General features: G+C 45.6%; 1 protein-coding gene across 3 annotated transcripts in view; it reads left to right on the top strand.

The window, feature by feature from the left end:
• rnf213b (ring finger protein 213b) overlaps positions 1-26507 on the top strand; it is a 34112-nt gene extending 7605 nt beyond the window's left edge. For 2 of the 3 annotated variants that reach the window (XM_066704395.1, XM_066704396.1), the window contains exons 15-66: positions 135-257; positions 577-742; positions 870-1037; positions 1243-1392; positions 1546-2162; positions 2253-2412; positions 2691-2908; positions 3272-3415; positions 3738-3890; positions 3987-5349; positions 5602-5786; positions 6003-6161; positions 6363-10241; positions 10699-10835; positions 11104-11202; positions 11517-11635; positions 11902-12018; positions 12358-12401; positions 12518-12674; positions 13041-13176; positions 13269-13457; positions 13585-13718; positions 13975-14150; positions 14281-14466; positions 14675-14862; positions 15044-15164; positions 15266-15366; positions 15493-15675; positions 15765-15910; positions 16108-16207; positions 16324-16435; positions 16653-16857; positions 17264-17448; positions 17577-17699; positions 18063-18173; positions 18427-18678; positions 18818-18899; positions 19125-19159; positions 19373-19470; positions 19628-19778; positions 20093-20258; positions 20375-20469; positions 20580-20828; positions 20992-21124; positions 21314-21397; positions 21803-21983; positions 22261-22462; positions 22835-22912; positions 23231-23428; positions 23829-23918; positions 25275-25453; positions 25786-26507. In XM_066704395.1, coding sequence (XP_066560492.1) covers positions 135-257; positions 577-742; positions 870-1037; positions 1243-1392; positions 1546-2162; positions 2253-2412; positions 2691-2908; positions 3272-3415; positions 3738-3890; positions 3987-5349; positions 5602-5786; positions 6003-6161; positions 6363-10241; positions 10699-10835; positions 11104-11202; positions 11517-11635; positions 11902-12018; positions 12358-12401; positions 12518-12674; positions 13041-13176; positions 13269-13457; positions 13585-13718; positions 13975-14150; positions 14281-14466; positions 14675-14862; positions 15044-15164; positions 15266-15366; positions 15493-15675; positions 15765-15910; positions 16108-16207; positions 16324-16435; positions 16653-16857; positions 17264-17448; positions 17577-17699; positions 18063-18173; positions 18427-18678; positions 18818-18899; positions 19125-19159; positions 19373-19470; positions 19628-19778; positions 20093-20258; positions 20375-20469; positions 20580-20828; positions 20992-21124; positions 21314-21397; positions 21803-21983; positions 22261-22462; positions 22835-22912; positions 23231-23428; positions 23829-23918; positions 25275-25453; positions 25786-25921 — 12963 coding nt within the window. In that variant the 3' untranslated portion in view covers positions 25922-26507. Of the gene's footprint in view, positions 1-134; positions 258-576; positions 743-869; positions 1038-1242; positions 1393-1545; positions 2163-2252; positions 2413-2690; positions 2909-3271; positions 3416-3737; positions 3891-3986; positions 5350-5601; positions 5787-6002; positions 6162-6362; positions 10242-10698; positions 10836-11103; positions 11203-11516; positions 11636-11901; positions 12019-12357; positions 12402-12517; positions 12675-13040; positions 13177-13268; positions 13458-13584; positions 13719-13974; positions 14151-14280; positions 14467-14674; positions 14863-15043; positions 15165-15265; positions 15367-15492; positions 15676-15764; positions 15911-16107; positions 16208-16323; positions 16436-16652; positions 16858-17263; positions 17449-17576; positions 17700-18062; positions 18174-18426; positions 18679-18817; positions 18900-19124; positions 19160-19372; positions 19471-19627; positions 20026-20092; positions 20259-20374; positions 20470-20579; positions 20829-20991; positions 21125-21313; positions 21398-21802; positions 21984-22260; positions 22463-22834; positions 22913-23230; positions 23429-23828; positions 23919-25274; positions 25454-25785 lie in introns of those variants that run through there. The other variant, XM_066704397.1, reaches the window with a different exon arrangement.
• Positions 26508-26826: the final 319 nt, after the last annotated feature.

Genomic DNA, 26826 nt, shown 5'->3' with positions numbered 1-26826 from the left:
GACAAAAGAGTGAATCCATATCTAACAAGTATACCTCTGGCACTACAGTGTGACTCCTATAACAATAACATGCTCTACAGTGAGAGGATGAATGTGTGTGTTGAGTGACAGTTTTAGTGTTATTTGCTCTGCAGGCCAGTCCGTCTGACAGGGTTGCCGTGTGCTGCGCTGAGCAGCTGGCTCTGGCCTCGACCAGCTCCACTGTGCAGATGTGTTTCAGGGAGCTCTGTCAGGAAGCCATCACAGAAGTCTGCCAGGTCAGTGCAAAGCTGTCACACTCAGCAGCAAAATGGACCTGAGCCATTGATCCCTGTATCCATCATGTTCTATAGGTATAAACAGTTAAACATGTTAAAATGTTTTGTTAACTAGCTAACATAACAATGTCCAAACAACATCAGGGCATATGAGGGCAGAGATGCACTTTTTCTCATGAATGACAAGGGTATTCCAGTTTAAGTGTCTTTTTTGTTTTGCTTCTTTAAAATCCAGCAATCTGTTGAAGGAAGGTACAGAGGATGCCACGCTCTGTGTGTTTACTGTAGTAGATTCATCTAAACTCTGCTTTGTGTTCAGACTGAAAGGGAAGGGGAGCTCCTGGCTGTCCTCTCAGCATGCTCTAAAGACATCCTGCCTCCCATTCTGTCCCAAATCATCCTGGAGTCCACAGCCAGGGCTGGGGGGGAGATGGTGGCACAGCTTCTCAGACAGCAGTCAGCGGTCTACTTCCTCCTCTCTCAGAGTACGTGGTGGGGCATGATATAATGACAACATACTTCCTATATACAATTTTAAGTATACTCACTTTTTTCACCCTCCCTTCTTTTTCAATTGCCATTTTCTCCCCATCCTCTCTGTCATGTTGTCAGGTGGCTGGCAGGAGCTGCAGGTAGTGGACGAGGCCCGGCAGGCCCTCGGTAAGGCCCAGGCTGCCCTGGCGTCCCTGGTGAAGGGCTTGTACCTGGGTAGCATCCCTGTCGGCCATCTTCAGATCACTCTGGAGCACAAAGACCAGTTCATTAAGCTGTACCGCCAGCGTAAGTGCTTTTGAGGTTTATACGGTTTGTGAGTTTATCAACCTGGCACACTTACGTCTTCCTATGCAAGTTCTGTAAGAATGAAAATAATTTCCTCTCTGTTTGTGTGGTATGGGAGGTATATTTTAAATGACGGGAAGGATTGCAATGCAAGAGCTTTTTTATTCCATCTATTGGTAACTTATATGGATGTTGTCCTCGGCAGAGCAAAATATCTCCAAACAGGATATCTTCAAGGCCGATGTGGAGAAGATGCTGACTCAGAGAGAGAAGGATCTGCAAGTCTTTAATCAACAGAAGGAGTACATGGACACCCTGATAAAGATGGTCAGCAAGATCAGTGAATCTTTCAAAGGTGAGTCCTGCTTTTTACATTAATTTAAAATCAAGTAGACGAGACATTGCACTTGTGACCCTAAAGTGGATTTCCATTGTGAGACATACAGTACTGTTTGGTCATATATTCTGCTCATTCTGGGTCACTGACATGCTGCTGTTCTTCCCTCAGTGGACGAGCTCACCACTCTCGAGCAGCAGCACAAGGCGGACCTCCAGTCTGTCAGCCTGAACAAGCTTGTTGAGGTACAGGTCTATGGCCAGGCAAAGCAGACCGATGCTACAAGGGCCGTACAGTGGTACAGTGTGTGTGATGGGGTCCGAAACATGGCTTGGGAAATGCACGAGCTCCGAGATAGCACCCTGGTCCTCAGCCTGTGGGTGGAGAGAGCCAACCTGACAGCATCCTCCCAAACCAGCGTCATCCCTTTCCCCATGACCCTGAGACAAGTCCAGGCTCTCATCTGGGCACCAGGGCGGCTCCGTTACCTTCAGCTGGGCTTGCAAATCCTGAATGGTTCAGTGACATTCGAGGAGCTGGACAGAGCTCTACAAAGGGCGGGGGACCGGGGCAAAGGGATGGAGATGCAGATGGAGCTGGAGCTGATGGCCAGTCTGCTGCAGAGAGATGAGCATCTGGACTCGCGGTGGCCTACACTCAGGCTGTGTCAGATCCGGGAGTACCAACAGCTCCACCTGGCTGCGAAATCTGCCAGCGCTGTGCTGAGGACCTCTCGGGAGCTGCACCTCACTGGGGACTTCACACACATAAACAGCCTCACACAGCTGGTAAGAATCTTTAACTATAGTTCCAACTATATTATGCAGTGCCATGGGATGTACCAATCCACAGAAGGTTAATCTTGTCTGCTTTCTCAGGGTGAGGAGTCCTTCAAGCAGAGAGCTCTGGAGTCCCTCAGTTCAGACCTTGTCGAGGCAAGGGAACAGCTGGCGGGAGTCACTGAGCAGCATGCAGTCTGTCTGGAAGAGTTCCTGCACTGTAAGACCTTGGTTGATTGGGTCAAGGACAACCTGAAAAGTAGGTGCATCGGGAAGTGGATGTATTTAAAAAAATAATTTATAAATGAAGGTGACACAGTCTTGATAGTTCTCTTGTATTGAATCGCAGTGGCTTATAGTTTAACAGCAGAAACCTCTACTGTCCACTGTCTTGTCCATATGTGTGTTGGCTTGAGTTTCTGAATCTCACGGTAACAAGGTTCATATCGTTGTGACCTATATCCCCTTTCCTTCCTGCTCACAGCAAAGTAATATTCAGTAAATCTCCAGTTCCATCATCACCTGTTCTTCTAACAGATATGAGTGACCTGAAGGTGTTTGTGGACCTGGCCTCCATTTCTGCGGGTGAGAATGACTCTGAGATCGACAGAGTGGCCTGCTTTCACGACGCTGTGATGGGGTACAGCCCCTTCCTGTACTATTTAAAGTCCAGCGCTGGTTTTGTGGAGTTTATGGACTGTGCACGTCGAGTGTGGGTGGCCCTGGAAAGAGATGAAAAGCTCCCAGAAAAACTCGTGAGTCACATTCAGAGTTCATACTGGACTCATTGTTTATTTTTATGTAGCAGACTTAAAGTACTATATAGTATAACTATAAGGTATATGTCACCAAGTCAGTAAAAGGGTTCACATTGTTCTGAAATGTCAAATACGCATTTATTTCTTCAATCTCACTGCACTTCCTTCACTATTTAAATGTTCCCTCTTCCATCAAGAGCCAAATCTGTAATGAACTTGATGTTTTTTTCATAAATTAAAAACATAACATATATTGGACCATATCTTATTATATCTTATTTTTGTTTCTTTGATCAGTTTCTTGACTTTAAAAAGCAAAAGTCTCAGTCTTAATATCCCCATGATGTTTTATGTCTGCAGAGAGATTCAACACGCTGGCTGGACTGGCTCAAGGGCCTACGAGAGACCCACGGATCAGTGGAACAGTCCTCTCTCTCTCTCGCCACTGCCATTAACATGCAAGGGGTTTACCGGGTGGGCAAGCCCAGGAGCCAACAGGGAAAGGTATAGACACAACCCAAAGAAACAGTGTCCCAATTAATTAACCTTTCTCTATGGACCTAATCTAATTCTAAGATTTGGATTGGCCCCTATCTGTAATGAAATATCTTTCTAAGGCAAATTCATAAAATGTCGAAGTTCAAATAATGGTACATACCTGTTTGTTTTATGAGTGGTGCCATATCTCAGTATCCTTGTTACTGGTGTGATTTTCTTTTGCTTTTAGACCTAAGGGAGTTTATTGTTAGAGATGGGCATAAGAAAACAGTACATGCTAGTTCTTTAATTATTTGCAAGAGAAAAGTAACCCCTGCTTGTTTTTTAGAGGTCTTTGCAAAGCCTCCTGCAGGTGACCGTGAAGAAGGACAATCAGGAGAAACAATACACCCTGGAAGAGCTGCTGGAGCTGCAGAACAAGCTCATGCTGATATCATCAAAAGGAGAGCATGGCAAGGAGCAGGTCAACAGATTCATGCAGGTGCCTTATTTAGATTTACCTTAGGACTGCTTATTTCTCTGCAGCATGTATGTGTCATCTCTGCCTCTCATCTGACTTCATTTTAATCTCTGCTAGGTGTTTGAAAGTGTTCAAAGGCTGGGTGGGATCCTCCTCCAGCTGCACTCCTCTGGCAACATGCTCTTCCGTGAGTGGGAGGCATTCATTACCTGCAGCCCAGACCGACAGCCCTGCGTTCAAGCCAACTTCATGCTGCCAGGGGTCGCAGTCATTCAGTACACTGGGGAAGTCACTATACAGCTCCAGGACCTGTGTCGATCCATGGAGATGTGCCACCAAGAGTGGTGCACCTTAGTCACTGAGATGCGATATAAGTTTTACACTCTGAATTACTACACAGCGGGACAGATTGTTTACTTGTGCAGCCAGCTTCGGGACTGTCAGACAAGAAGGCTGCCACAACAGGTTTTGGCCTTGCTGTCCTTCTTGACACCTGGGTGTACTTCGAAGGACATCCTGGATGCTTGGGCCCTGACTCCTGGTTTGTCCAGAAAACAACAACGTCACACTCTTCGTGCATGTGAAGCTGATGAAGTCTCCCTTGAACATGAGAATCAAAGGGCTTCACAAAATGAAGGGTCAATAGAAGATAGCACTGACAGTGAAAGCATTGAATTTTGTGATTATGATGAAGTAGGCGTAGAGCTGGGATCTGATCAGTATCAGTATGTCGATGAACAGGTAGAAATCAAAACAGGAATGCTTATTGATCTTTCACAGATTGAAGAAGTCTGTATGGAAGAAGGCACTAAGGAGAATGTAGAAGGTCTTTGGAGGCGTTTCAAAGAAGATATGGCAAGGTACCTTGATGGACATTTAGACATTATCACCCTGGCTCAGTTTCTCTTATGTCTGTCAGAGAAGAACAAGCAAGAGACCAAACGGACGCTGTCTCCCTTCCTGCAGGAGGGTAAACCCAACCTCGTCCTCTGCCCAGAGTCTGATATCCTCAGCACAGCTCTGGGACTTTATGTGGAAAGCCGCAATGAGCCCCTGCCCTCTAGCGATGAAATGTTGCTCTGCAGGGAAGACACCACATCAGAAGAGGTTGAAATCTTCCTCAGGAGGTCTCTGGGATGGGGGGGCCCAGGTGGGACTGGGAAGATTTTCTCACTGATAAATCCAGGGCTTCTGGCCTACGATGTGAGTGTCACACTGGGAGAACAGTTTGAAGTCCTACAGAGAAGCTCACGGCCTCAATATAGACTAGTTATTGTCTGTTCTGTGAAACACCAGCACAGATATGTTCCCTCCTTCTTCAGTAACTACAAGGTGCAAGCTGGACTTGGAGTTCCAACTGACAGAGCAAGGAGCTACTTAAAAGACCACTTTGCTGTCACACACCAACAAACCCGTTTCTTAGACGTCTACCCTGACTGCATCTCTGTCTGGACCATCTCATCTACACGACCAGCTGTTGGTAAGGGAGAATGAAGGTCACACTGCTACTATGGTCTGTTGATGTGTAAAAGTCTATTATTGCTCACTCAATACTATGTGTATATTTTTGGTCCACCATATATGTCATTAAACAAAATTGTTTTGAAATACAACTAAGAATCGGTGAATGCTCTCTGTGTGATAGTCTGTAAATTCTGTGAACTAGTGTTTAAATCACATTAACCCTGACTCCATATGAATCTATGATCCAAAGATTTCCCTCTCATTTCAGGAAAGTCCTTATACGTGAACCGACTATTTCAGAAACTCCAGCAGGTGTCTCCCCGGGCACACCTGTTACGCATCCGTCTAATCGAGCCTCGTATTGACCTGGACTGGTTTGTAAAGACCCTCTTTGAGAAGATGGAGCTACTGAGAGAGCAGGACCCCGTCATTCTTCATATTGACGCTGCTGCCGTATGTACCTTGATGTCTTGTCCTACTAGTCAGTGTGTTCTTTGACGTAATAATAGTATTTATCGTATTTTACAGATATCTGTATATCTGAAATAACTGTGGAAACATACATTGAAAGTAGTTTTCCACACCACCTGGCAGTATGTCATAACTAGGAGTAATTCAAATAGTAATATGTCAAGTAAATGATCAGTTGTTATTGTTTGTCACATGCAGGTCCGCAGTGGTTTGGAAGAATTTCTGTTCCAGGTGCTGATTCTGGGCTGTGTGACTGACAGTGAGGGCAAACTGTGGAAAAGAAATCCAGCTCACCTTTTACTGACTGAACTTTTAAGACCACGTTCAACAAGTCAAAATCAAGCTCAGACAGAGCAGGTAGGTACCTTTTGTTTCCAAGCATATCAGAATGCTTTTTTCATCCAAATGGGTAATTCCTAGGTCTCTTATTATGGTATAAACACATTAATGTGTCATCCATGTTAATTTCAAAGTTGGATTTCTTTCTTTGTTCGAAGTTCATTCTAAATTCAGGTTGTGTTACAGTGTTTTCACAACTTTTTTTCTTGTTTTTGCTAGCCAAAACAAAGCCTTCTTGACATCCTTCCCACAATCCACTGCCGACCACCCAAGGAGGTCAGAGAGCTGGAGGTTTTGAGACGAAACAGGAGTTCTCTGGAACCACTAATGGATGAATTGGAGTTTGCCAGTGAAGGCGTACAGAGATCCTATCAGTACTTGAAGAGATACAATGGGAAGCAGAATTTGGATGAATTCAAATATAAAAAAAGATCCACAGAGGGAAACCCAGCTGACTGTCTCTTTTATCTTCTGGCAAACTGTGGAATGAAAGACCCATCCTGGGCGGAACTGCGAAATTTTGCTTGGTTTCTTAACCTGCAGCTGAGTGATTGCGAGAGCTCCATATTCTGTGATCCTGACTTTGTTGGGAAGCACCTGCTGGGCTTCAAGAGCTTCATTGTGAAGTTCATGGTTTTGATGGCACGCGATTTTGCCACCCCATCCATGGAAGTCTCTGACCAGAGCCCTACTTTCCCCTCCGCAAATTCAGAGGACAATGACCTGCTGGCCCAACTGACCATACGCAAGCGCTGGGAAAGTGAATCACACCCATATATTTTCTTTAATGCTGACCACATGTCCATGTCTTTCCTGGGCTTTCATGTGAAGAACTGTGATGCCGTGGACCCTCAAAGTGGCAGAGTGCTTATGAGAAATGTGATGTCTTATGACCTCCTTCAGGGTATTCAGCGGCAAGGAATCTCTCTGACTGAAGACTTTGACAGCTTGTCCAGAGAGAGTAAGATCAAGAGGCTCTCCCTTGTTGTAGGAGCAAAAAAGGGATTTGTAGAAGGAGCTTTTGATCCAGATCCTACTTATGAACTCACCACAGACAATGTGATGAAGATGTTGGCCATTCACATGCGATTCCGCTGTGAGATTCCTGTGATTATCATGGGAGAAACAGGCTGTGGGAAAACCAGACTTGTCCGCTTCCTCTGTGACCTACAGAGGGGGGGAAAGGCAGCAGAAAATATGAAACTGGTCAAGGTCCATGGAGGAACAACGGCTGAGATGATCTACAGGAAGGTCAAGGAGGCAGAAGGGCTGGCTATAAAAAACAAAAAGGAGTTCAGCCTGGACACTGTTTTGTTCTTTGATGAGGCCAACACCACAGAATCGATTTTTGCCATTAAGGAGGTGTTGTGTGACAGAACAGTGAAAGGCCAGCCTCTGCAGGCAAACACAGGGTTGAAAATTGTTGCTGCCTGCAATCCCTATCGGAAACATTCTCCAGAAATGATCAAACGTTTGGAACTGGCTGGACTGGGCTATAGGGTGAAGGCAGGGGAGACAGAAGACAGACTTGGTGCTGTTCCCCTAAGACAACTAGTTTACAGGGTTCAACCATTGCCTCCCAGCATGGTTCCCTTAGTTTGGGACTTTGGACAGCTAAGCGACACAACTGAGCTTTCTTACACCAGACAGATTGTATTGAGACAGGTCATGGATCATGTTCTTCCCCTTGACTGTATTGACATCATTTCATCAGTATTGGCAGTTTCCCAGAGGTACATGCGAAGTCGTAAAAATGAGTGTAGTTTTGTGAGCTTGCGTGATGTAGAGAGGTCCATGAGGGTGCTAGTGTGGTTCTACCAGCATAGTAGCCTTGTTTTCCTCAATTCTGATAGTCTTAACAACAGTCTCAGGACAGTAAAGTGCTTGGCTCTGGCAGTAGGCGTTTGCTATTACCCCTCCCTGGTTTCAAAATTGCAGTATCTAACATCAATCTGTAGATACTTCCCAAAACCTCTGGACTCTGCTGCTGCTATAGAAAAAGAAATATCTTCTTGTCAAGATGTTTTCCTTCACAATATAAAGACAAGAGAGACTGTGGCCAAGAATGCAGCTCTGAAAGAGAATGTCTTCCTAATGGTGGTTTGCATTGAGCTTAGGATCCCACTTTTCCTTGTTGGGAAACCAGGAAGTTCTAAATCCCTGGCCAAGACTGTGGTAGCAGATGCCATGCAGGGTCAAGCCTCACACTGCAGCCTCTTTAAGCAGCTCAAACAGGTGCACATGGTCTCCTTTCAATGTAGTCCACATTCAAGTCCAGAAGGAATCATTGGCACATTCTGGCAGTGTGCTCGCTTTCAACAGGGCAAAAGCATGGATGAATATGTTTCAGTAGTGGTACTTGATGAGATTGGACTGGCAGAGGACTCACCCCAGATGCCACTGAAGACACTGCACCCCTTACTGGAAGATGGATGCATTGATAAAGACAGACCTGATCCCCACATGAAAGTGGGTTTTGTGGGGATTTCAAACTGGGCTTTAGACCCAGCCAAGATGAACCGAGGGATTTTTGTATCACGCTGGGATCCAAGTGAGAACGAGCTGGTAGAAACTGCCAAAGGAATCTGCTCTTCTGACAATTCTATTCTCCTTAAGATCCAGCACCTCTTCCTAAAGCTGGCCAAGGCCTTTTTGAATATCTGCAAAGATCGAGAGAGTAACCAGTTTTTTGGCCTCCGGGATTACTACAGCCTTGTCAAAATGATTTTTGCGGCAGTGAAGGCTTCTCAGAAAGAGCCAAGTGAGAGCCAACTGGCGGAGGCCATCCTGCGCAACTTTAGTGGACGACCGGAGGACTTTGACCCACTGAATTACTTCAAGGATCTCTTTCAGAATCCTCAGACAGTTCCCAGACCAAACACCCTGCAAATGGTCGAAAATAACCTAGACCACAATAGCCAGGAGGAGAGTCGCTACCTTTTGCTTCTGACCACCAATAATGCTGCCCTCCACATCCTCCAGCAGCGTGTCTTCTCCAAGGGGGACCAGCGGCCTCCGGAGATAGTATTTGGATCAGGATTCCCCAAAGACCAGGAGTACGCCCAGGTTTGTCGCAATGTAAACCGAGTGAAGACGTGCATGGAGACAGGTCGGACTGTGGTCCTTCTCAACCTGCAGAACCTCTATGAAAGTTTGTATGATGCCCTTAACCAGTATTATGTTTACCTCGGTGGTCAGCAGTATGTAGATCTAGGGCTGGGCACCCACAGGGTGAAGTGCAGGGTTCACCGAGACTTTAGGCTCATAGTGGTGGAGGACCAGTATAAGGTTTACAAGCAGTTTCCCGTGCCTCTCATTAACCGCTTGGAAAAACACAGAGTGGACAGGAGTGCCGATCTCACTCCTATGCAGCAGAGGGTACTGAAGAAGATAAAGAAGTGGATCCAGGACTTCATCTCCATGGCTGGAGCTGGGGTGGAGTTTGAACCTTCAGATGCTTTCATTGGTTTCCATGGCGATGCCTGTTCCAGTGCCCTGCTGCAGGCCCTGGAATTTAGAAATCAATGTAAAGACAGAGAGGCTAGGAATAAGCAGCAGAGTCAAAATATTGGTGAACAAGTGGAACAGGCACATTTTGAAGGTGAGGTAAGGGAAGGAGGGAGCCAGAAGAAAGGTGGTGAGGCTGATGGGCCAATTGAGGACACAAAGTTGGAAGCTCTGGAGCAAATCCCAGATGACAGTGGTTCACAAGGGAAAGATGAGAGGGATAAGCCAATGGAAGAGGTGAACAATGACGGGCATGTGGTGGAAGGAGAGGGGAAAAGTGATATGGCTATGGGTAGCGATGAACATCAGGTGGAAGAAACAGTGGGTGAACATGGAAGGGAGATGGAAGATGGAGAGAATATCAGGGACAGTGTGGAGGTTGAAGAAGATGAGGTGCTTGAAACGGCAAAGTATTTCTTGTTGAACTGTGCTACACCAGACGCGGTGCTGCGCCTCAAATACTCAAACCTGGAGGCTCTTGAGACCGGAGAGCTGCAGAGGATATACTTTCACCAGCAGCATCACCTCTCCCTCAGAGATTTTATGGAAGACCACTTGAGCAAGACTGAGGAGTCAAGCAAATTCATAGAGGTGAGCGATGCATGAATCTCAGTACTAAATCATATTTAGTGACATATTACACCTGGCATTTCTGAAATCCTCCGTGAATATATGTTGCATAAATATTTTAATACACACTTGGTCAACTTGAGGTTTACATAGTCTTTTAAATGCATTTTATTAATGTCTAGTTAAACCTATATGCTCTCCATATTATTTAATCTATTCTGTGAGACGGATCATGTAATTGGAATTGGTTTACTTATGAAATGGATAGGGATACAGTATATTCAATTTACCTTATAAAGGAATCCTAGAAACCATATAATGACCTGTACAACATTGATAATAGAAAAGTATAATAGTTTCACTATTAATTTAAGTATATTTGCGGCATTAATGACTGTTGAGTTAAATGATCTCCTGTTGATTGTGAATAATTTTTTTCTGTACATAAGAAGCTGTCATTGCTCTATATCACTGTCAGGTCACCACCTTCTCTAGCTTGCTCACTCAGTCTGATGTACGGGCCATGGCACAGGCTTTGGACTTGGGCATCAGCAGACTCCTCCTACTGTCTTTGCACCAGTTCGACACAGAGTCATCTTTCTGCACCAAAATACGGTACCTTCACCAGTTTAAACTTATGAAACCTTCATTTTCTTAGTTTCCATGGAGTTTGCCAGTGTTAACCGCCATACCATAAAGCACTGGACAATATACTTACATTTTATTGTATTAATTGCTGATTTTAAACAATGCAAAAATAAATCTAAAGAAATGTATTTGTCAAACAATGATAAGAATGTTCTATTAAATGTATATGAGTGAGAATAAAGGTGTTCATTAGGTTCCTCTTAACTCTTTCTCTTCTGTGATTGGCTCATTCCAGGATCTTCCTAAGAGACAGTGGGCCCGGTCCCCAGGTCCTGATCATTCAGACAGACATTGAGGAATCTCTGCACAGTGAAGAACTCATTGCTTCTGCAAAGTGGGTGCCTCTTCTTTTGCCTTGTCCAAGGCAGTCTGCAGTTAAATGTTTCCACTTCTTCAGTGATATTTAATATAGGGGAACTGAGAGTAACATTCCTAATTTCTTATACTTTTATGTTGTAGTACGTATAGTTCAGTTTTACATAACCATCCAAAATGAGCTCTTACAGATCTGTCACCTTCCTTACATTATGGACCCAAGTGCTGTGTGTAAAACTTTAGTAAACCCCAGTGGGTATTGCTCAGATTATAGGTACAGTATCTGTTTTGCTGTTTTTGTAAAAGTTTTGCTTGGTGATCCCCTCTCTCCAGATACTGCACCATGAATGAAATGAGCTCGATGGAGCCAAGTCAGAACCTGTGCTATGTTGTCTTCATCACGAAGCTGTCCAGGATTACAGGGGGCTCCCAATACTCTGGCTTCCAAGGAGGTATTCAATCATGTGACTGATGATATGTCAGGAATGGGATAGCTGCTGCTTCTGTATTAAAATATGGCAGAGTTGTATTTATCTATGATTCCTATCAGGAGTCTTGAAAGAACCAGAAAATAATCATGGCAATTTCTCTCAATTAAACTGGTCTCACACATTTCAGCGATTACACTGAGTTGGGGACTGAGGCCTGGATTTCCTCTTACTCCTGCTGTGTCAGATTGCATGTGTTCATGCCCAGTGACTGTGTTCTGTTCTTGCAGGCATGTGGCTGTCAGTCCATATTGACGATCTGCGAGACACAGAGGAAATGAGCTCAAACCTTTCCTCTCTCTGTGGGACCACTATCAGTGAACTATTTGCCCGGTCCATACAGCCAGGTACCACTGCAGACCTCACCAAGGTCTCCATAGCAACACTTGATAGAGATCTAGAATTGAGATGGACAGTTAAACCAGTATAGGCCAGTAGCTGTCTTCATCATGGCCTAGAAAAAGTGGATAATTTTCACTTGTTTCCATTCTACAAAGGCTATTGTCTCATTATATCAAACTTTTCTTAGGATTAGACATTAAGTAAAATTGTAGTTTATGAATATTATGTGAGGTCCAAGAAGTGTAATCTTATTAAAAAAATGTATTGTTTGTTCAACAGTTTCTTATGCAAAACAGCAATCTGTTGAAAAATAAATGTCTTATTTGATTGTTTTTCCAACTCAGAAGAAACTGGGACGCCGGCAGACAGCAGGTTTGAAGCCCAAAAGGTACATGCTTGTTAAATGTAGTTAATGTAGACACACATGACAAACAAATTTGATTAGGTGTTGCAAGAGTGACAGTGTTTGCAGTTTCTGACAGTGCTGTGTTTGTGTCACTGCAGAAAGATGTTCCCTGTCTGGACTGCGTCTCTCTGTTGAGGTCTTGTGTCCAAAGAGCTGTTGGTTTACTGAGGGACACCAACACCAGGACCACTCGGAGCATGGAGCGTGTTCAGATACTGCTGAGTCTCATGGGAGAAAAGCCGGGAACCCCAGGAGGTACAAAGACAATGACTTTAATACAGGATTGACTTTCTCTCTCTCTCTCTCTCTCTCTCTCTCTGAGTTTTGCATAAATTTTGCTTTGTATTTTGTATCAGAATCAAGGCTAGAATTGTTCTGATTAATTTACATAATAATTCTTGGTTTCTTCATTATGAAAGAAGAGCCTTGTTATCAGTGATAACATACTTCTGCTTTGATTATCCTAGTGATTGAAGCTATTTAGGAATAGATGACAAGCTCTCTATAAGGTCAAAAAGAGAGGCACGTGGCAAGTTATCTTGTACGTAATGCATAGCCTGGAATTATTCCTTAATGTTTCAGTCTACACATTGCTCTGTCTTTCTTCCCGGTGTTCCTCAGTGCGGTTCGTACAGGCGCTGTTGAGCAGGTTGACCCAGGCGCTGGCAGTGAAGGAAGAGCTGGTGCCCTCGCCAGGGGAGTGGGTGAACAAAGAGTCCAAGAAACGGCAGGCCCTGCAGGAGGGGGGCACCCTCAGGTATAAGACCTTACACAGTCCTTGTGGGAAAAAAAGTGTCTTCAGAGTGTATTTTTAGAATGCGTCAGAACTAAAGGGACTTCGTGTTCCAGGCACACTCTGTGGCGCCATTTGCAGGCCACAGTGACTCCAGTTCTGGCTCGAATGCTGGGGGAGCTGGACAGAGACGCCAACCTGGACCTTCTCTACAGTGAGCTGCTCGGTGGGGGACTGACACGGCTATGGCTGGACATTGTGGAGGACACACAGATACTGGACCTCATGCTGCCCCAGAACTCAGGGTAACTCCAAGCACCACACACCAGTCATAACTCCCTTTCATTGATTAAATGTGGACGTGGTATCACATTTCGTAAATGTTTCCAAAATGCAGATACAATTTTCACTCACACCCTGCCTATTCCTCAGTGGGGCCGACAAAGAGATCCCAGTGGAGTGCAACCTACAGCTGGGGGGCCAAGAGCGGAAGACTGCGGCCCCCTTTAGCTGGCTCGTCAACAGACAGTGCCAGAGCCTGTGGGAGGAGTCACAGTATGTGCAAGGTTAGTGACAGCATTTTCTGGTCCTAACATGTCACATATCAAACAGCATGTAAGCTTTTAAATAAAGCACCTGGCAGTTAGGAATTATCGATTCGAATTTAGGATGTAAATCAAACTCAGTTCAACATCAGACTAGTCTGAATGCTCTTCTATTCATCTAGACATCTAGACATTTTCCTTCCCATATGCCCAAGTTACAGATTGAAGCCACCCTAGGTTATTGGACCAGTGATTCACAATTCCCTCTGTGTCGTAGGTTCTGGAGAGGACAGCAGACGGAGGGTGCTCCAGTTCATTAGCAGTTTTGCCAGCAGCAGGTTGGGCATCTACTTCAAGAAGCTGTCAAAGGAGGAACGCGTTGAGCTGGGGAAGCTATATCTGAAGGACTTCCTGCTCCTGTCCTTCACCATCTCTTCTGAGGCGGCATTGGAGGTAGGCCCCATGAATCCACAGAGTGTGGGGAGCATGAATTGCATTACAAGAGACCGTAGTATTGAAATAATCCCATAGTTCAACATAGTTTTACATCATTGCCTACATGAGTGTTGGTTGTTGTGTGTAGGTGTTTACAAGGGCAGTCCTGTGTGGTGTGTCAGAGCTACAGTGTGACACAACAGCAACCGCTGACCTTTCTCCCGCCTGGATCCTGGCAGTGTTCAGGCACTACGGACCACGACTGCACAATCTCTCTCACACCCTGCAGCTCCAGCCTCGCATCCTGAGCACACTGGGTGACACTCTGGATATGGTGAGTGTTCAGGAAAGCGTTGGGGGATTTGATTACAGTAGCTTTCAAATGTCCAATGCAAGTCCAAGGCTGAAACATTAGCCGTTTGTAATCGACTGATGAGGATACGTAATGCATTGTCGCATGTATCAAAACAATTGTATAAAAAACGAGAAGTGCGTCGCAAATATCTTAGGGTGTGTTCTGGTGTGTCTGTTCCGTGTGTCAGAGGCAGGACGTGCTGGCGCTGGGCATGTGCGTGGAGGCGGTGGAGCGGTGTGCTGTCAAGACGTTGCCGGACTGCCGCTCCTTCCTGCACAGAATGGAGCTCCTGCAGCCCTGCGTGGAGAGAGCGTGTGGCGAGAGCTACAGCGCCCTCTGCAGTCCCGGCTGCCTTGAACAGCTGACTGCAATCAGGTGGGTGCAGTGACAATGATGATTAGCCTGTAGGGATGGGATGTAAATACCCCATCAGATGAAAGGATGATTAGTCAATTTACTGCATTATTGTTACATCAGTTTTGTACTCTCTGTACTTTGATGAACTGAATGAATGACCGTGGTTGCAGCATATGTGACTCCATTATTGTCCGTGCAGGGCTGTGTGGCGTGGGGTGCTTGTAGTGGCGATATTCATCCAGCAGGTGGTGCTGAGAGTGAAAGAGCTGGACCCCAGACTGGAGGCTCTGGCTCTGCAACACTGTGCTCTGCTGCACAAGGTGAGAGACCCCCAGGTCCCCATACATACATGATGAACCCCTGGCATTGTGAGCGCTGACTCTGTGCTTCCTGTACTGATCTGAGATTCCCCTATGTCCAGTTCATGCAAGGATCTTCAGACCTGAGCGACAGCGACACTCTGAAGGGACTCATGAGGATCCTCCACTCGTGCAACGAGAAATCGAGCCACCTGGACTTCAGGTGACAGCTCTCATTGTCACTAAGAAGAAGTTTTTAATAGGAAATACTTAAGGAGATCTGTGTGGTCAAGCCAGACAGCTCTGTCCTCTTCAACGGAAATTGAATCTCCTGCTGTTGTCTTCTTAGGTTTGGCATTAATAAATGCACGGTGTGCCTGCTGGATCTCACAGAGCCCACCATTCTCCCCTGCAAGCACGTCTTCTGTCTCCCCTGCCTCAACCAAAGCATTGAAGGAGGACGACTCTTCTGTCCCAATTGCAGGGTTGGTCTCTCACCAGATTTCCGCCCTGCTCCCTCGGACACGCTGAAGTAAGTAGGACTAGGTCTTCCGCTTTCTCCAGCACCTGACGTGAAGCTCAGACAGGTAAACACCTCTCACACCTCTGTCTTACTCTCAGGTCCGGCCTGCAGAAGCACAGAGAGCTGCGAAAGCACTGCAATGCGTTCTTCCTGGAGGTGGTGTCGCGCTTCTGTCTGGCGGAGGGAGTCAGTCCTGGGGAGGGAGTGGTGGGGCTCCTCTTCTCTCTCCTCATCTCTGCGCAAGGTGAGGGGAAGAGGGACGGGGGCCAAGACAGGGATAAGAGAGGGGTTTGTGGAAAGGGAGGGAGAGTTTGAGAGTGGTGGATTACAGCAGCTTGTGTTGGGGAGTGTCTAGAGCTGTCTTTTAAATCTCAACACCACTGCTTTGTCCTCTGAAAAGTAAGTAGGAGAGAGTGAGCCGCTGTATTTTTGTGCCCACAGGCGCAGTGTACCGGACCAGAGAGCTCAGCCCTTTCTTAGAGTGTGTCGATCGCAGCCCTGTTGTTCGCTCCGTCCTACCCAAACTGCTGCTGAACCACAGGTACCGGCACTACCGCTCTCCACACATTGTGGAAATATCTTTACATCACCCCCTGGTGTCTGTGGATGGATGATGCTGCGCCATGGCCCAGATTAACAGTGCTATCTGTGTGTCAGTTTTGAGCAGGTGAAGGGTCACATCCAGGAATATCTGAAGAACTTGGAGCAGAATGTCCTGGACAAGGAGGACCTGTCCCAGCTCTATCTGCTCTTTGTCAACTGCTTCCAGGTAACAGCATCCACAGTGACCCACCCTTGTGTTCAAGGAATGTTTTGTGCAGTTTGCAGGGCAGCGGGAGTTGTTATGCAGACTCATTTTTAATCATTTACTCTATAGTTAAGTGTCCAATATAACCTAGTCAACAAATAGTTCTTGCAAGTTTTGTGGCCCTGAGAGCCCACTGTGCCCACTTTGTCAGTCAGGCTTGTGCTCTGTCTTGTTCCAGGACGCCCTGTACTGCCCGGGCAAAGAAGAGGGGAGGGTGCAGGAGGGGCAGCTCCAGGCAGACACTCGGTTCCTCAGCAGGGTCGCCCGCAGACAGACCCCCAGCTGCCAGGATGATCCTGCAGAGTTTCTGCAGACCATGGCAGGCCTGCAGGCCTGTCTGGACACCGCTGCCAATGTACTGCGGAAGGTGCTATCTGAATCAGGTCAGAAATGAGTCCTCTTTTATCATTATCATAATTATTTTAAATAGTTGATATAGAGAGAGATGTAGTAGTATAAGTAGTAGTATAATACTAGTATACATATTTATTAACTTAATCATGTTCTACACAACACAAATCAAGCATTTATTGTTCGGGACCATTTAAGGATTATCCAGACATATTCTAGGTGTCCCAGACATGTGTCCATCCACAGCCATGTCCGTCCCCTGCCCAGACATTTTCTAGGTGTCACTTCCATAGCAAGAGCAATGGGGACCTGTTGTCTAAGGGGAGGGGAGCTTGATCAATCAATGTGACTGAGTAGCTCTGAGCCTAGAAGTGGGAAAATGGTTTCTGTAGTGGATCTTTACTCTTGTCCTGCAATGTCCTCCTCTCTCCCTGGCAGAGTTGCAGCTGGCCGGGCCGTACCTTACGCAGGTGAAGGCGGTGTGTGAATACTCCCGCAACGACTGGTACCGGATCTATCTGCTGAGGGCTGTCAACCGGCTGGCGGGGATGGACAGGGTCCAGGCCCTGCTGAGAGACGCGCACTGGCACTGGGTGTTTCCACCAGAGGTCATCACCTTACAGGTAACAGGGCCAGACTTCAACAAGGTGTTTAGTGGAGATTGATGAACATTTACTCTCAGAGAGTACAAAGGAGAGGCAGTTTACAGGTCTGGTCCCTCTGACTGACGGTTGTGCATTCTTTTGTGCAGCGTCAGGTCCCTGCGGTGATGGACCGCTTTCTGTGCGTTGGGCCTGTGTACAAAGCCCTGCGGGACGAGGTGTCCAGGGCGGTGCTGGAGTCGCAGGCTGAGCCAATCGCCACAGCTTTACAGGTCAGGAGACGTCTGTGAACAGGACTGTACATCCTGGTCCTGAAGAGGGTGCTGCACACCCCACGAGCACATTATTGATTTAAAATAAGAATTGAGAACATCCTCTATCTCATGAAATTAGGAAATAATAATAATAAAGCACACACATTATTATTATTATTATTATTATTATTATTATTATTATTATTATTGTTTGTATTATTATTATTTTCAATGTAGAATTGTAATGTGATTATTCAATGCACAACAGAAAATGTTTCATGCAATAGAAAGTAATCAAACAGAGCTTTAGCAGACATTTCAGGTGAGTTGAAGCTGTTGGATCAGAGAGCATTGAGATCCATTTCTGTCCTGTCGTTCCAGGGTTTGGGCTGCCCCCCCAGAACGGCCTATGTTCTCCTGTGCCTGACGCTGTTTCGTCAAGTCACCTGTCACTATGCATTGCCTGACGCCCGACTACACCCCCGTCCACAGGTACATACACTTGTGCTGTGGCACCTTTACTGTCCCAGAAAATGTATTGAGATCATGTTCGGTTATATTTCACTTTTCTGCTCTTTATGAATTAAAACAGTTTGACAGTAATGCATTACGTTTTCCTCACTAATGCAAGAGAATTGTGTTTCAGTGGCCAATTCTGTAATTCAGATGTAAAAGATTTTAAAAATACTGACAATCTTGTACCCCAGTCAGAGGTGGGATGACTGATTAGCTCTTCATTGTGCAGGATATGCAACCACTGGAAATCTTCCTGAGGGGAAGCTCTCTCTGTTCATCAAGAGAACTGAAGGAATTCTGTTGTGGCCTGTTGACCAATCGGCTCGGAGTGTCTGGGTTCTCTCTCTCCATCACACCCACACTCCCCTCTCCACACCGCACCCTGCTGGAGCTGGTGGTCCACGCGTCCGCCGTTTTTCTAACTGGAAATGCTTTGCTGTCCCCCCTGCATCAGATATCTTGTCGTCCCCAGACCATGACGGTGAGACATGGTTCACCATAAAAAATAAACAAAAAAGAGATTGAAATGAATGCCTGTGATGCCAGGGGATCGTACATTTCTTGTAAGTCTTCAAATCACACATCCCCTTCACAGCCTTGTGTCCTCTTCCCCCATTCAGAACTGCTTCCTTCCCACAATGCCCGATGATCACACAATGGAGGCAAGAAGCTGGATGAGAAATGAAAAACTACAGATGTACGGTGAGTGAGAGCTGCCAGGTCACTGGCACCATACACATCAGTATTCCAGAATAAAATAATAATAATAATAAAACAACTTTTCACTGTGGTGGCAAGAGATACTGCATATTCAATTTTAACATTATCATAAAAATGTATATTGTTTTTATTATGATTATTATTTATGAAAACTTTTAAATCATATTGAAGTTTGCGTGTGATTGATGGCCAACTCTTTCATTTCAGTTTGTGCCAACGGTCATGTATCCTTTGTTGGAGAGGTAAGATCATTTTTGTACATATAGCTTATTGGAAATCACAAACTAACTGGAGAGATTTGGTAGAAAAACGCTTCTCTGTGTCCCTCTTCCCTGGAGGCAAGGCTGGGAAAGTGTGAAAGTCCTGAATGAAAGAAAGACATCAGAGCATACTGCTTAAAGGTTGTGTTGATATGATGAGATGTAATAATAAAACCCTTTTTGTTTCTCTGTCAGTGTGGAAGGCCGGTGGCAGTGGGCCGTTGTCCAGACTGTGGAGTATGTGTTGGGGGCAGTAATCACAACCCAGTTCCTGGTTTCACAAAAACTCAAAGGTAACCAAATATTCTTATTTTGTTATTGAACCATATAATCAAAAGATGTAGAACTAATTTTACATCATCATAAAAGTGCCATTCTAATGGTAGTCATTAAATAGTCAGTTTGTTGTCATTTGGTGTTTTTGTTGTTGTTTTGTTTTCATATCTTAAGTGTGACAGACACAACACGCACCGGCCACGTTCTGGGCGAAGCAAGACAGAGGTCAGATGCACCTGAGAGACAACTATCCCTGGCAGCCTCCTGCACGCTGCGCCTCCTTACACACATGGCCATGCTGCTCGGAGCAAGCTGTGATCCAAGAGTAATGGAGTGTTATATTTCATGTGATTTACGTCCATCCCAACACAGAGAACTGTTTAATCGCATGGGGAAAACCTCCCTTATCTTATACGTTTTGTCATTAATCTGTGACTACCTGAATCTTCATAATGTACGTATTATTTATGTTTAGTTTTGAACAGCTGCAATTGTACGATGCTCCTCCATCAATGCACTCATACACACCTGATCTTTCTATTGCTTGATAAATAAAGTTGTTTTGTCTTCGATTTGGTCATTTATTCATCAGCATCCTTATGCTTTGGTTCACACACTGTATGAACCATGTCTATGCAGAGTGTCAGTGATATGATATCCCCGAGAGTGCGTGATGTGATGGATTTTCTGTGGAAGCACCTTGAGAAGGACATGGGGGTGTTGGGACGCGCCCTGGACAAGAACATCGATGACACAGCCATCACTGTCCACCTGATCATCCACTCCTTCCTGGACAACGGTTCAAGTGAGTATGGTGCAAGCCAAACACAACAGTGATACATTCCCAGCTAATGCATCCAAGGGACTGTGGCGTTTTGTCCATGTTCTGATTGGTGTTTATCTCTTGTTATGACCAATCAGGATCAGGCAACATCGACAGCTCGTTATCTACTAGACAAGCTCGGCAGTGCTGGGAGGAGCTGGTCTGCAAAACTGTGGTTAACCCGGTTATACAGGTGAGGGAGTTTCTGAGGGAGTCTTCTTTACATAAGACATGCATTAAAGCAGAAGTGGCTATTAGTGAATATCATTGTACCAGGATCATTGATCATTGCCTCCCCTGCAGAGCCTGGACCGTGCTCTGATTCAAGCTCAGCAGCAGATCAACGCTGATGACCGGCTCAGCGGGAGTCCCCTGATGAAGGTGCTATATGGAGACCCTGTGTCTATACTGACCCTCCCATCCAACAGTCCCGCTGACTGCTCCAGCTTCTGGACCTGCCCTGAGAGGGTCACGGTGGAACGAATCACCCAGCTGCTGGACCAGAGTGGAGAACACAGCAACACCACACTGCTCGGCCTGTTCCTGAAGAAGGTAGCCTCTCCCGGGAGCTCCTGTCTCTGGTGCTGGTTTTAGTCATGTGATTCCCTGTGCTTTTGAGTTCAGCATGAATTCTTGTAATATACTACGGGTAGAAACAGGGCCCAGGGAACTCTGAAATCGTGCCTCACTGTGTGTGAACGTGTTTCTGTGCCAGGTGCGCTGTGTCAGACTGCTGCACCGCCTGCCCGAGCTGGCGGCTCTGCAGGCTGATCTGCTGAGGATGTTTCCACATGTGACAGACGTGGGCTCCCAAAGCATCGGCCAGCTTTTGCGGCAGCTGCCATCAGGTACACACTCTGTCCTGGATGACAGACCCTTTCGCAAGATGTACACAAAGTCCGATGGGCCTTGTAATATCTCTGCAATGTACACTGTTGGAGTTTCAGTGCTTCCGTGGCTCTGGTTGCTCTTAAGATCTGGAGGTTGTTGGGGTCAAATCCCTTGTTTCTGAAGCTTGTCTCCACCTACCCTTACAGGTTCTCAGAAGACAACATTGGAGAGAAGAGTGAAGGTCTTCATGGAAGTCTGGAATCAGCTGAGGACAGAGATTGCCAACAATCGTGAGTGTTTACAAATCTGGAATTCGTCAAACTGCCTTAGGGTTTGTATCTTCAACCAGATAAGATCGATAGAGACTTAAAAACTGCCTGATTTGTTAGGTTTGGGGTTGCTTAACAGAACAGTTAGGGGTTCAACCCATGTCTGGTGAAAAAGGTTCCCGTTATATTTTAAGGCCACAATACACTGTGAAATTTCCATGAACTCCAATTGCATGCAATCCGAATGCATTCGATTTTGTTGGACCAATTTCTGGTGATTTCACAGTGAAATTTAGATGAAATTTCAAGGAAATCCTGGGCTGCATTCAAATTTCATGAAATCAGATTTCATGGAAATTTCATAATTTAGAACGTGTCCCTCGATGAACATGTCCGTTGATAAACGTGTCACTCTCTGTGTGTCAGCTGAGACAGGAGTCACGAGGGATCTCTGTGAAGTGGACCTGACCAACGACAGCCCAGCCAGTTTCCTGTCTCTGTGTCGCCGTGGTGCTGGCTCCTGCCTCAGTGCTCTGATCGAGTTCCTGACGGAGATACATAACGGGCTGGTGAGGGAGAGCAGGAAGCAGGCCTTGCAGGCAGACAGGTCGGTGCCCATACCTATAACCTACAATCTGTCTCTTATTACAGAACACTAACACTATATGGAGTATAATAGTTGTTTTTAACAGATTTACAGTCTAATCGCATGTTTTTGAAGAATGAAAATCAAGTCAAAGCATTTGCCTGGGACCTCATTAATAAACCTTGTGTGTGTCATAAAATTCCCATCAAGGTAGATTCATGACCTCTTAGAATTTAGTAAGCTGCTGTTGTCTTGTGAAAGTGACTGGTAGCAACTGCTCTCTCTTTATGCCCGCTAGTACCTACAGCGTTCCCCTGGAAGGTGTGTCTGAGACTCAGCTGGCTATGTGCCACCCTGAGAGGGAGCTGCTGCCCCTAGTGTTGGCACACTGCCACTACACCCTGAAGAAGGGACAGGAGACCGTGACCAGCTACGACATGCAGGGCATCCAGAGCCAGCTGGCCCGCCGCTTCCTCATGGGCAAACCCCTCATCCAGGCAGTGAGAGCAGGGGCTGCAGCAGAGAGAGCGGGGTGGTGGGGAGCGGGAGAGAGTGAATTTTAGCTGGAGCTTCAGCCTGAGTAGAATAATTAAGCAATAGAGCCCACTGATTGGAGTCCTGTGCCGAGCATAGGCATTTACAAAAGTCAAACTTTAGAGCCCACATCGAGAGAGCTCTACTTGCTATTAGAAAAAGATGTATGTGTTTAACCTATATTTACCAACGTAATTCGAATGAAAATAACAACGTTAAATCTTCATCAGAGAACTCTTTCAATTAACTTGCAATGTAATGGATTTTGTTGTGTCTTATCAAGGGGTTTATTGTAACTGGATTTAGAAGTGTCTTTAATTTCTTAATTTTCATTGCAGAACACGTCAAAATACCTCAACAGGCACCAGCAGGACTTCTCGTTGATCTTAGCAGAAGTGAGAGATAAGATTCCTCAGGTGGGTGTACCGAGAGAGCAGGCTGTGAGTTTCTCTTCGTGGTCTCCGAAGATTTGCAGCAGAAAGATAGGAATACAATGAATAAATACAAATATTACACATTAACAAAGCTTTAACCACCATACTCTGTGAAGAATTATGATCAATTAACATTTGCGTAGAGTAGATGTAATTGTGAAATGCTTTACTGAACTACACAATGCGGTTTACGGGTTCACTTAATGTTCACTGTCATGAGTGGCGTTCTTACAGCACTTAAGTTAAAAGGCGGCAGCCAGTTGTGTTTGTTGTTGAGTCAAGTGTGCCGTGTCTGTGCAGGAGCCTCTGAAAGGCTCGGTGAGCAGTTCTGTGAAGACCATGTTGCGCTCCTACACCGATGTGTGCGATACTGTGTTGGTCATTGAGACCGGCCTCCGATTCCTGAGCAAGACCGGCGGAGAGCCCCGAGGACTTCTGCTGCCCTACCTCAGGGACATCCTGAAGATGGGCAAGCAGGTGTCTAGCAGTGTGGCCAAGGTACAGATCTCCCCCTCTGTCCACCTGTACTCCACCACACACTCGACTTAACACAGTTGACCGTATCTGAGAATCATTAATGCATTATAGTGTCGTAATCAAGGCTAGTATTACTCCACTTCACAGCACTCTGTCCATTTTTAATTTTCTGTACTGTAATGGACCCCCCAACACTGCCACCTGCTCTATCCCTGTTCGGCACAGTTTTTACCTCAGTCTGTGGTCTTCACTACGTTGACTTGATCTGTATCTCACACTAATGCAATCTGTGTCCCTCTCACTTTTGTCTGTACTGTTTGAGGCAACCCAGCCCCAGCCCTCGTATGCCATATGTCTTGGGTTTTCAGTGGCTTCAGTGGATCAAATTGAGTCTAATGGGCTCTTCTTTGTCTTCTCCCAGGCCCTGAACGAGTGCAGGCTGGAGCACAGCACGGCAGCCTGGCAGCTCCTCACCTCCTGGAAGTCGGAGCTGATGCTTCAGAAAGGAAAGGTGAGTATTGAGTGCAGCTGTCCCAGGGCTTTGATCTCCACAGCGGCTAAACAGGTTCTTCTGGGTTTCTTGTTTTTGTAGAAAATACAATGCCTTAGCATTGCTCTAAAAAGCCTGAAATGAATGGTATCATATAATTGCATGTGAATATCTATTACTACTGTATTATACACCGATCAGCCATAACATTATGACCACCTGCCTAATATTGTGTAGGTCCCCCTTTTGCCACCAAAACAGCCCTGACCCATCGAGGCATGGACTCCACTAGACCTCTGAAGGTGTGCTGTGGTATCTGGCACCAAGACGTTAGCAGCAGATCCTTTAAGTCCTGTAAGTTGTGAGGTGGGGCCTCTATGGATTGGACTTGTTTGTCCAGCACATCCCACAGATGCTCCATTGGATTGAGATCTGGGAAATTTGGAGGCCAAGTCAACAACTCGTGATTCATCAGACCAGGCCATCTTCTTCCATTGCTCCGTGGTCCAGTTCTGATGCTCACGTGCCCATTGTAGGTGCTTTCGGCAGTGGACAGGGGTCAGCATGGGCACCCTGACTGCTCTGCGGCTACGCAGCCCCATTTGCAACAAACTGCGATGCGCTGTGTGTTCTGACACCTTTCTATCAGAACCAGCATGAACTTTTTCAGCAGTTTGAGCTACAGTAGCTCATCTGTGGATTGGACCACACGGGCCAGCCTTCGCTCCCCACGTGCATCAATGAGCCTTGGCCGCCCATGACTCTGTCGCTGGTTCACTGCTTTTCCTTCCTTGGACCACTTTTGATAGGTACTGACCATTGCAGACCGGGAACACCCCACAAGAGCTGCAGTTTTGGAGATGCTCTGACCCAGTCGTCTAGCCATCACAATTTGGCCCTCATCAAAGTCGCTCAGATCCTTACGCTTGCCCATTTTTCCTGCTTCTAACACATCAACTTTGAGGACAAAATGTTCACTTGCTGTCTAATATATCCCACCCACTGACAGGTGCCATGATAACGAGATTATCAGTGTTATTCACCTGACCTGTCAGTGGTCATAATGTTACGGCTGATCGGTGTAAGTAGCAGGAATATTACAAGCTTTTATTTATTTTTGTTTGTTACTCATGATTCTTTTTTAAGACTTACTGGATCCAATCACTGTTTTTAAAGTGGATGAAGTAGCTTTTAAAATCGACATTATCAAGGATCATATTATTCTACCATATGAAAGTTTTTATTTTAGTCCTTTAAGATATTTAAGATGGGAAATCCCCAATCTACCAGCACAATGGAATTTGCTTCAGTCGTATCTCTGTTTAGCCCTGGTTGTTTCTCAGTATGTGTGGTATCGCTGTATCCGTCTGGTGACAGAACCCCTTTGAGAGGCTCCCAGAACAGTACCAGCAGACGCTGTCAGAGCAGGAGAGGCTAGAGACCAGGGCCTTCCTGGGGGTCACAGACATTGACGCTTTCTGCTGGGAGCTGCACGAGATGCTTCTGCTCAAAACCAACAACACCGTCCCTGAGGACAACTATCCTCCACACTGGGAGTAAGGGCCCTGTCTTTGTCCTTCATCTTTGTGAGGTTTAAAGTACTGGGAATTGGTAAATTAATGATTGCAGGTTGTATTGTATAAAATCTTTATGTTCTGTGATGATTCCTTACATTATTCCTTCTCTGGAAATATTTTTCAAGACTTCTGCTAGGTATTGTTAGGTTGTTGTTGTTCCATCCACAAGGGTTTTCCAATTCAGTCCTTTTGGTGTTGTTAGTTGTCTTAGTTGGGCTCATGATATGCTGCAGCTGCAGGTGGTTTAGAGGAATGTGTTTTAGGAAGCAGAGGAGTCAAAGTGTGACTTATTGCTTCGTTTGCTGTTTCAGTCTGAGGAGCACTCTGGAGACCCACATGGAAGCGAAACAATGTTCGGCACTCCCTGGTCTGGAGACCCTGTCTGAGGCACTTACCCTGGATAAGGGGGCAGACATCTGGCATGTAGCAGTGGAATTCAAACGATAACTGGGGCCTCTGCCAACTGGTCCCCACATGGAAGAAACCTGTGGACTGATATGACTCTGATCCACAGTCATTGACCAATCATTAATATTCCTAGACTTTTACTATACTAAGCCTTGACCAGATTTATGGAAACTTAGTAAAAATCTTGGGTGACCCTAAATAGTGTACTTGAAAGCACCTTATTACTCTAGTTAAGACATCTAAGATGAGAAGGAAGTGTACTGTGATTATATATAGCAGGATAATGCAGAATATTTTATGCAAAGATGGAACAAATATATTATAATAATGTAGCACTGATTCCAAGCACTGGTAATGCTCAGGTAATTTAAATACTGTACTAAGGGTGAAATGCTATGCTTATGATATGCTTTTATTGAAGCCAATGTTTGTAATGAGACCCATAATTTCTTAACCTGCTACCCAGGAATGTGTGTGTGTGGGGGGGAGATTATGTGTGAAATGACGGTTCAAAAACTAGATTCAGATTTAATAATACAATTATATGTTACAGTTTGTTAGATTTTAAGAGCCAAATTATTGTGTCAGCCAAAAAACTAAATTTAATAAAATGTTCAAATCACAACAGTTTTGTATATTTTTGTTAAAAGTTAAAATAAAATCCTCGAGTAATTGTGAAGATACAGCTGCAGTTTCTTAAAATGTACAGCTTTACCTTTCACCGCAGTTTTAATTACCTTTCATCATTAGCTTTTAGGAACTTTAACTAACGTATAATCTTATACTAATTATATTTTAGCTCTAAATAACAATTGACAATTCCGACAGCTTCACCCATGGCTGGTACATCTGTTGCCCCCCTCCTACCCCTCAACCCATCACTGCACAGGCTTGGCCCCGCCCAGTCTGCCATCGCAACCAACCTTGGAGTCTGGCCACGCCCA

The sequence above is a fragment of the Amia ocellicauda genome, chromosome 5, assembly GCF_036373705.1.
Source record: "Amia ocellicauda isolate fAmiCal2 chromosome 5, fAmiCal2.hap1, whole genome shotgun sequence".
In the NCBI taxonomy this organism is placed as follows: Eukaryota; Metazoa; Chordata; class Actinopteri; order Amiiformes; family Amiidae; genus Amia; species Amia ocellicauda.
The sequence above is the reverse complement of the archived record's forward strand: the minus strand, read 5'-3'. Positions and strand labels throughout refer to the sequence as shown.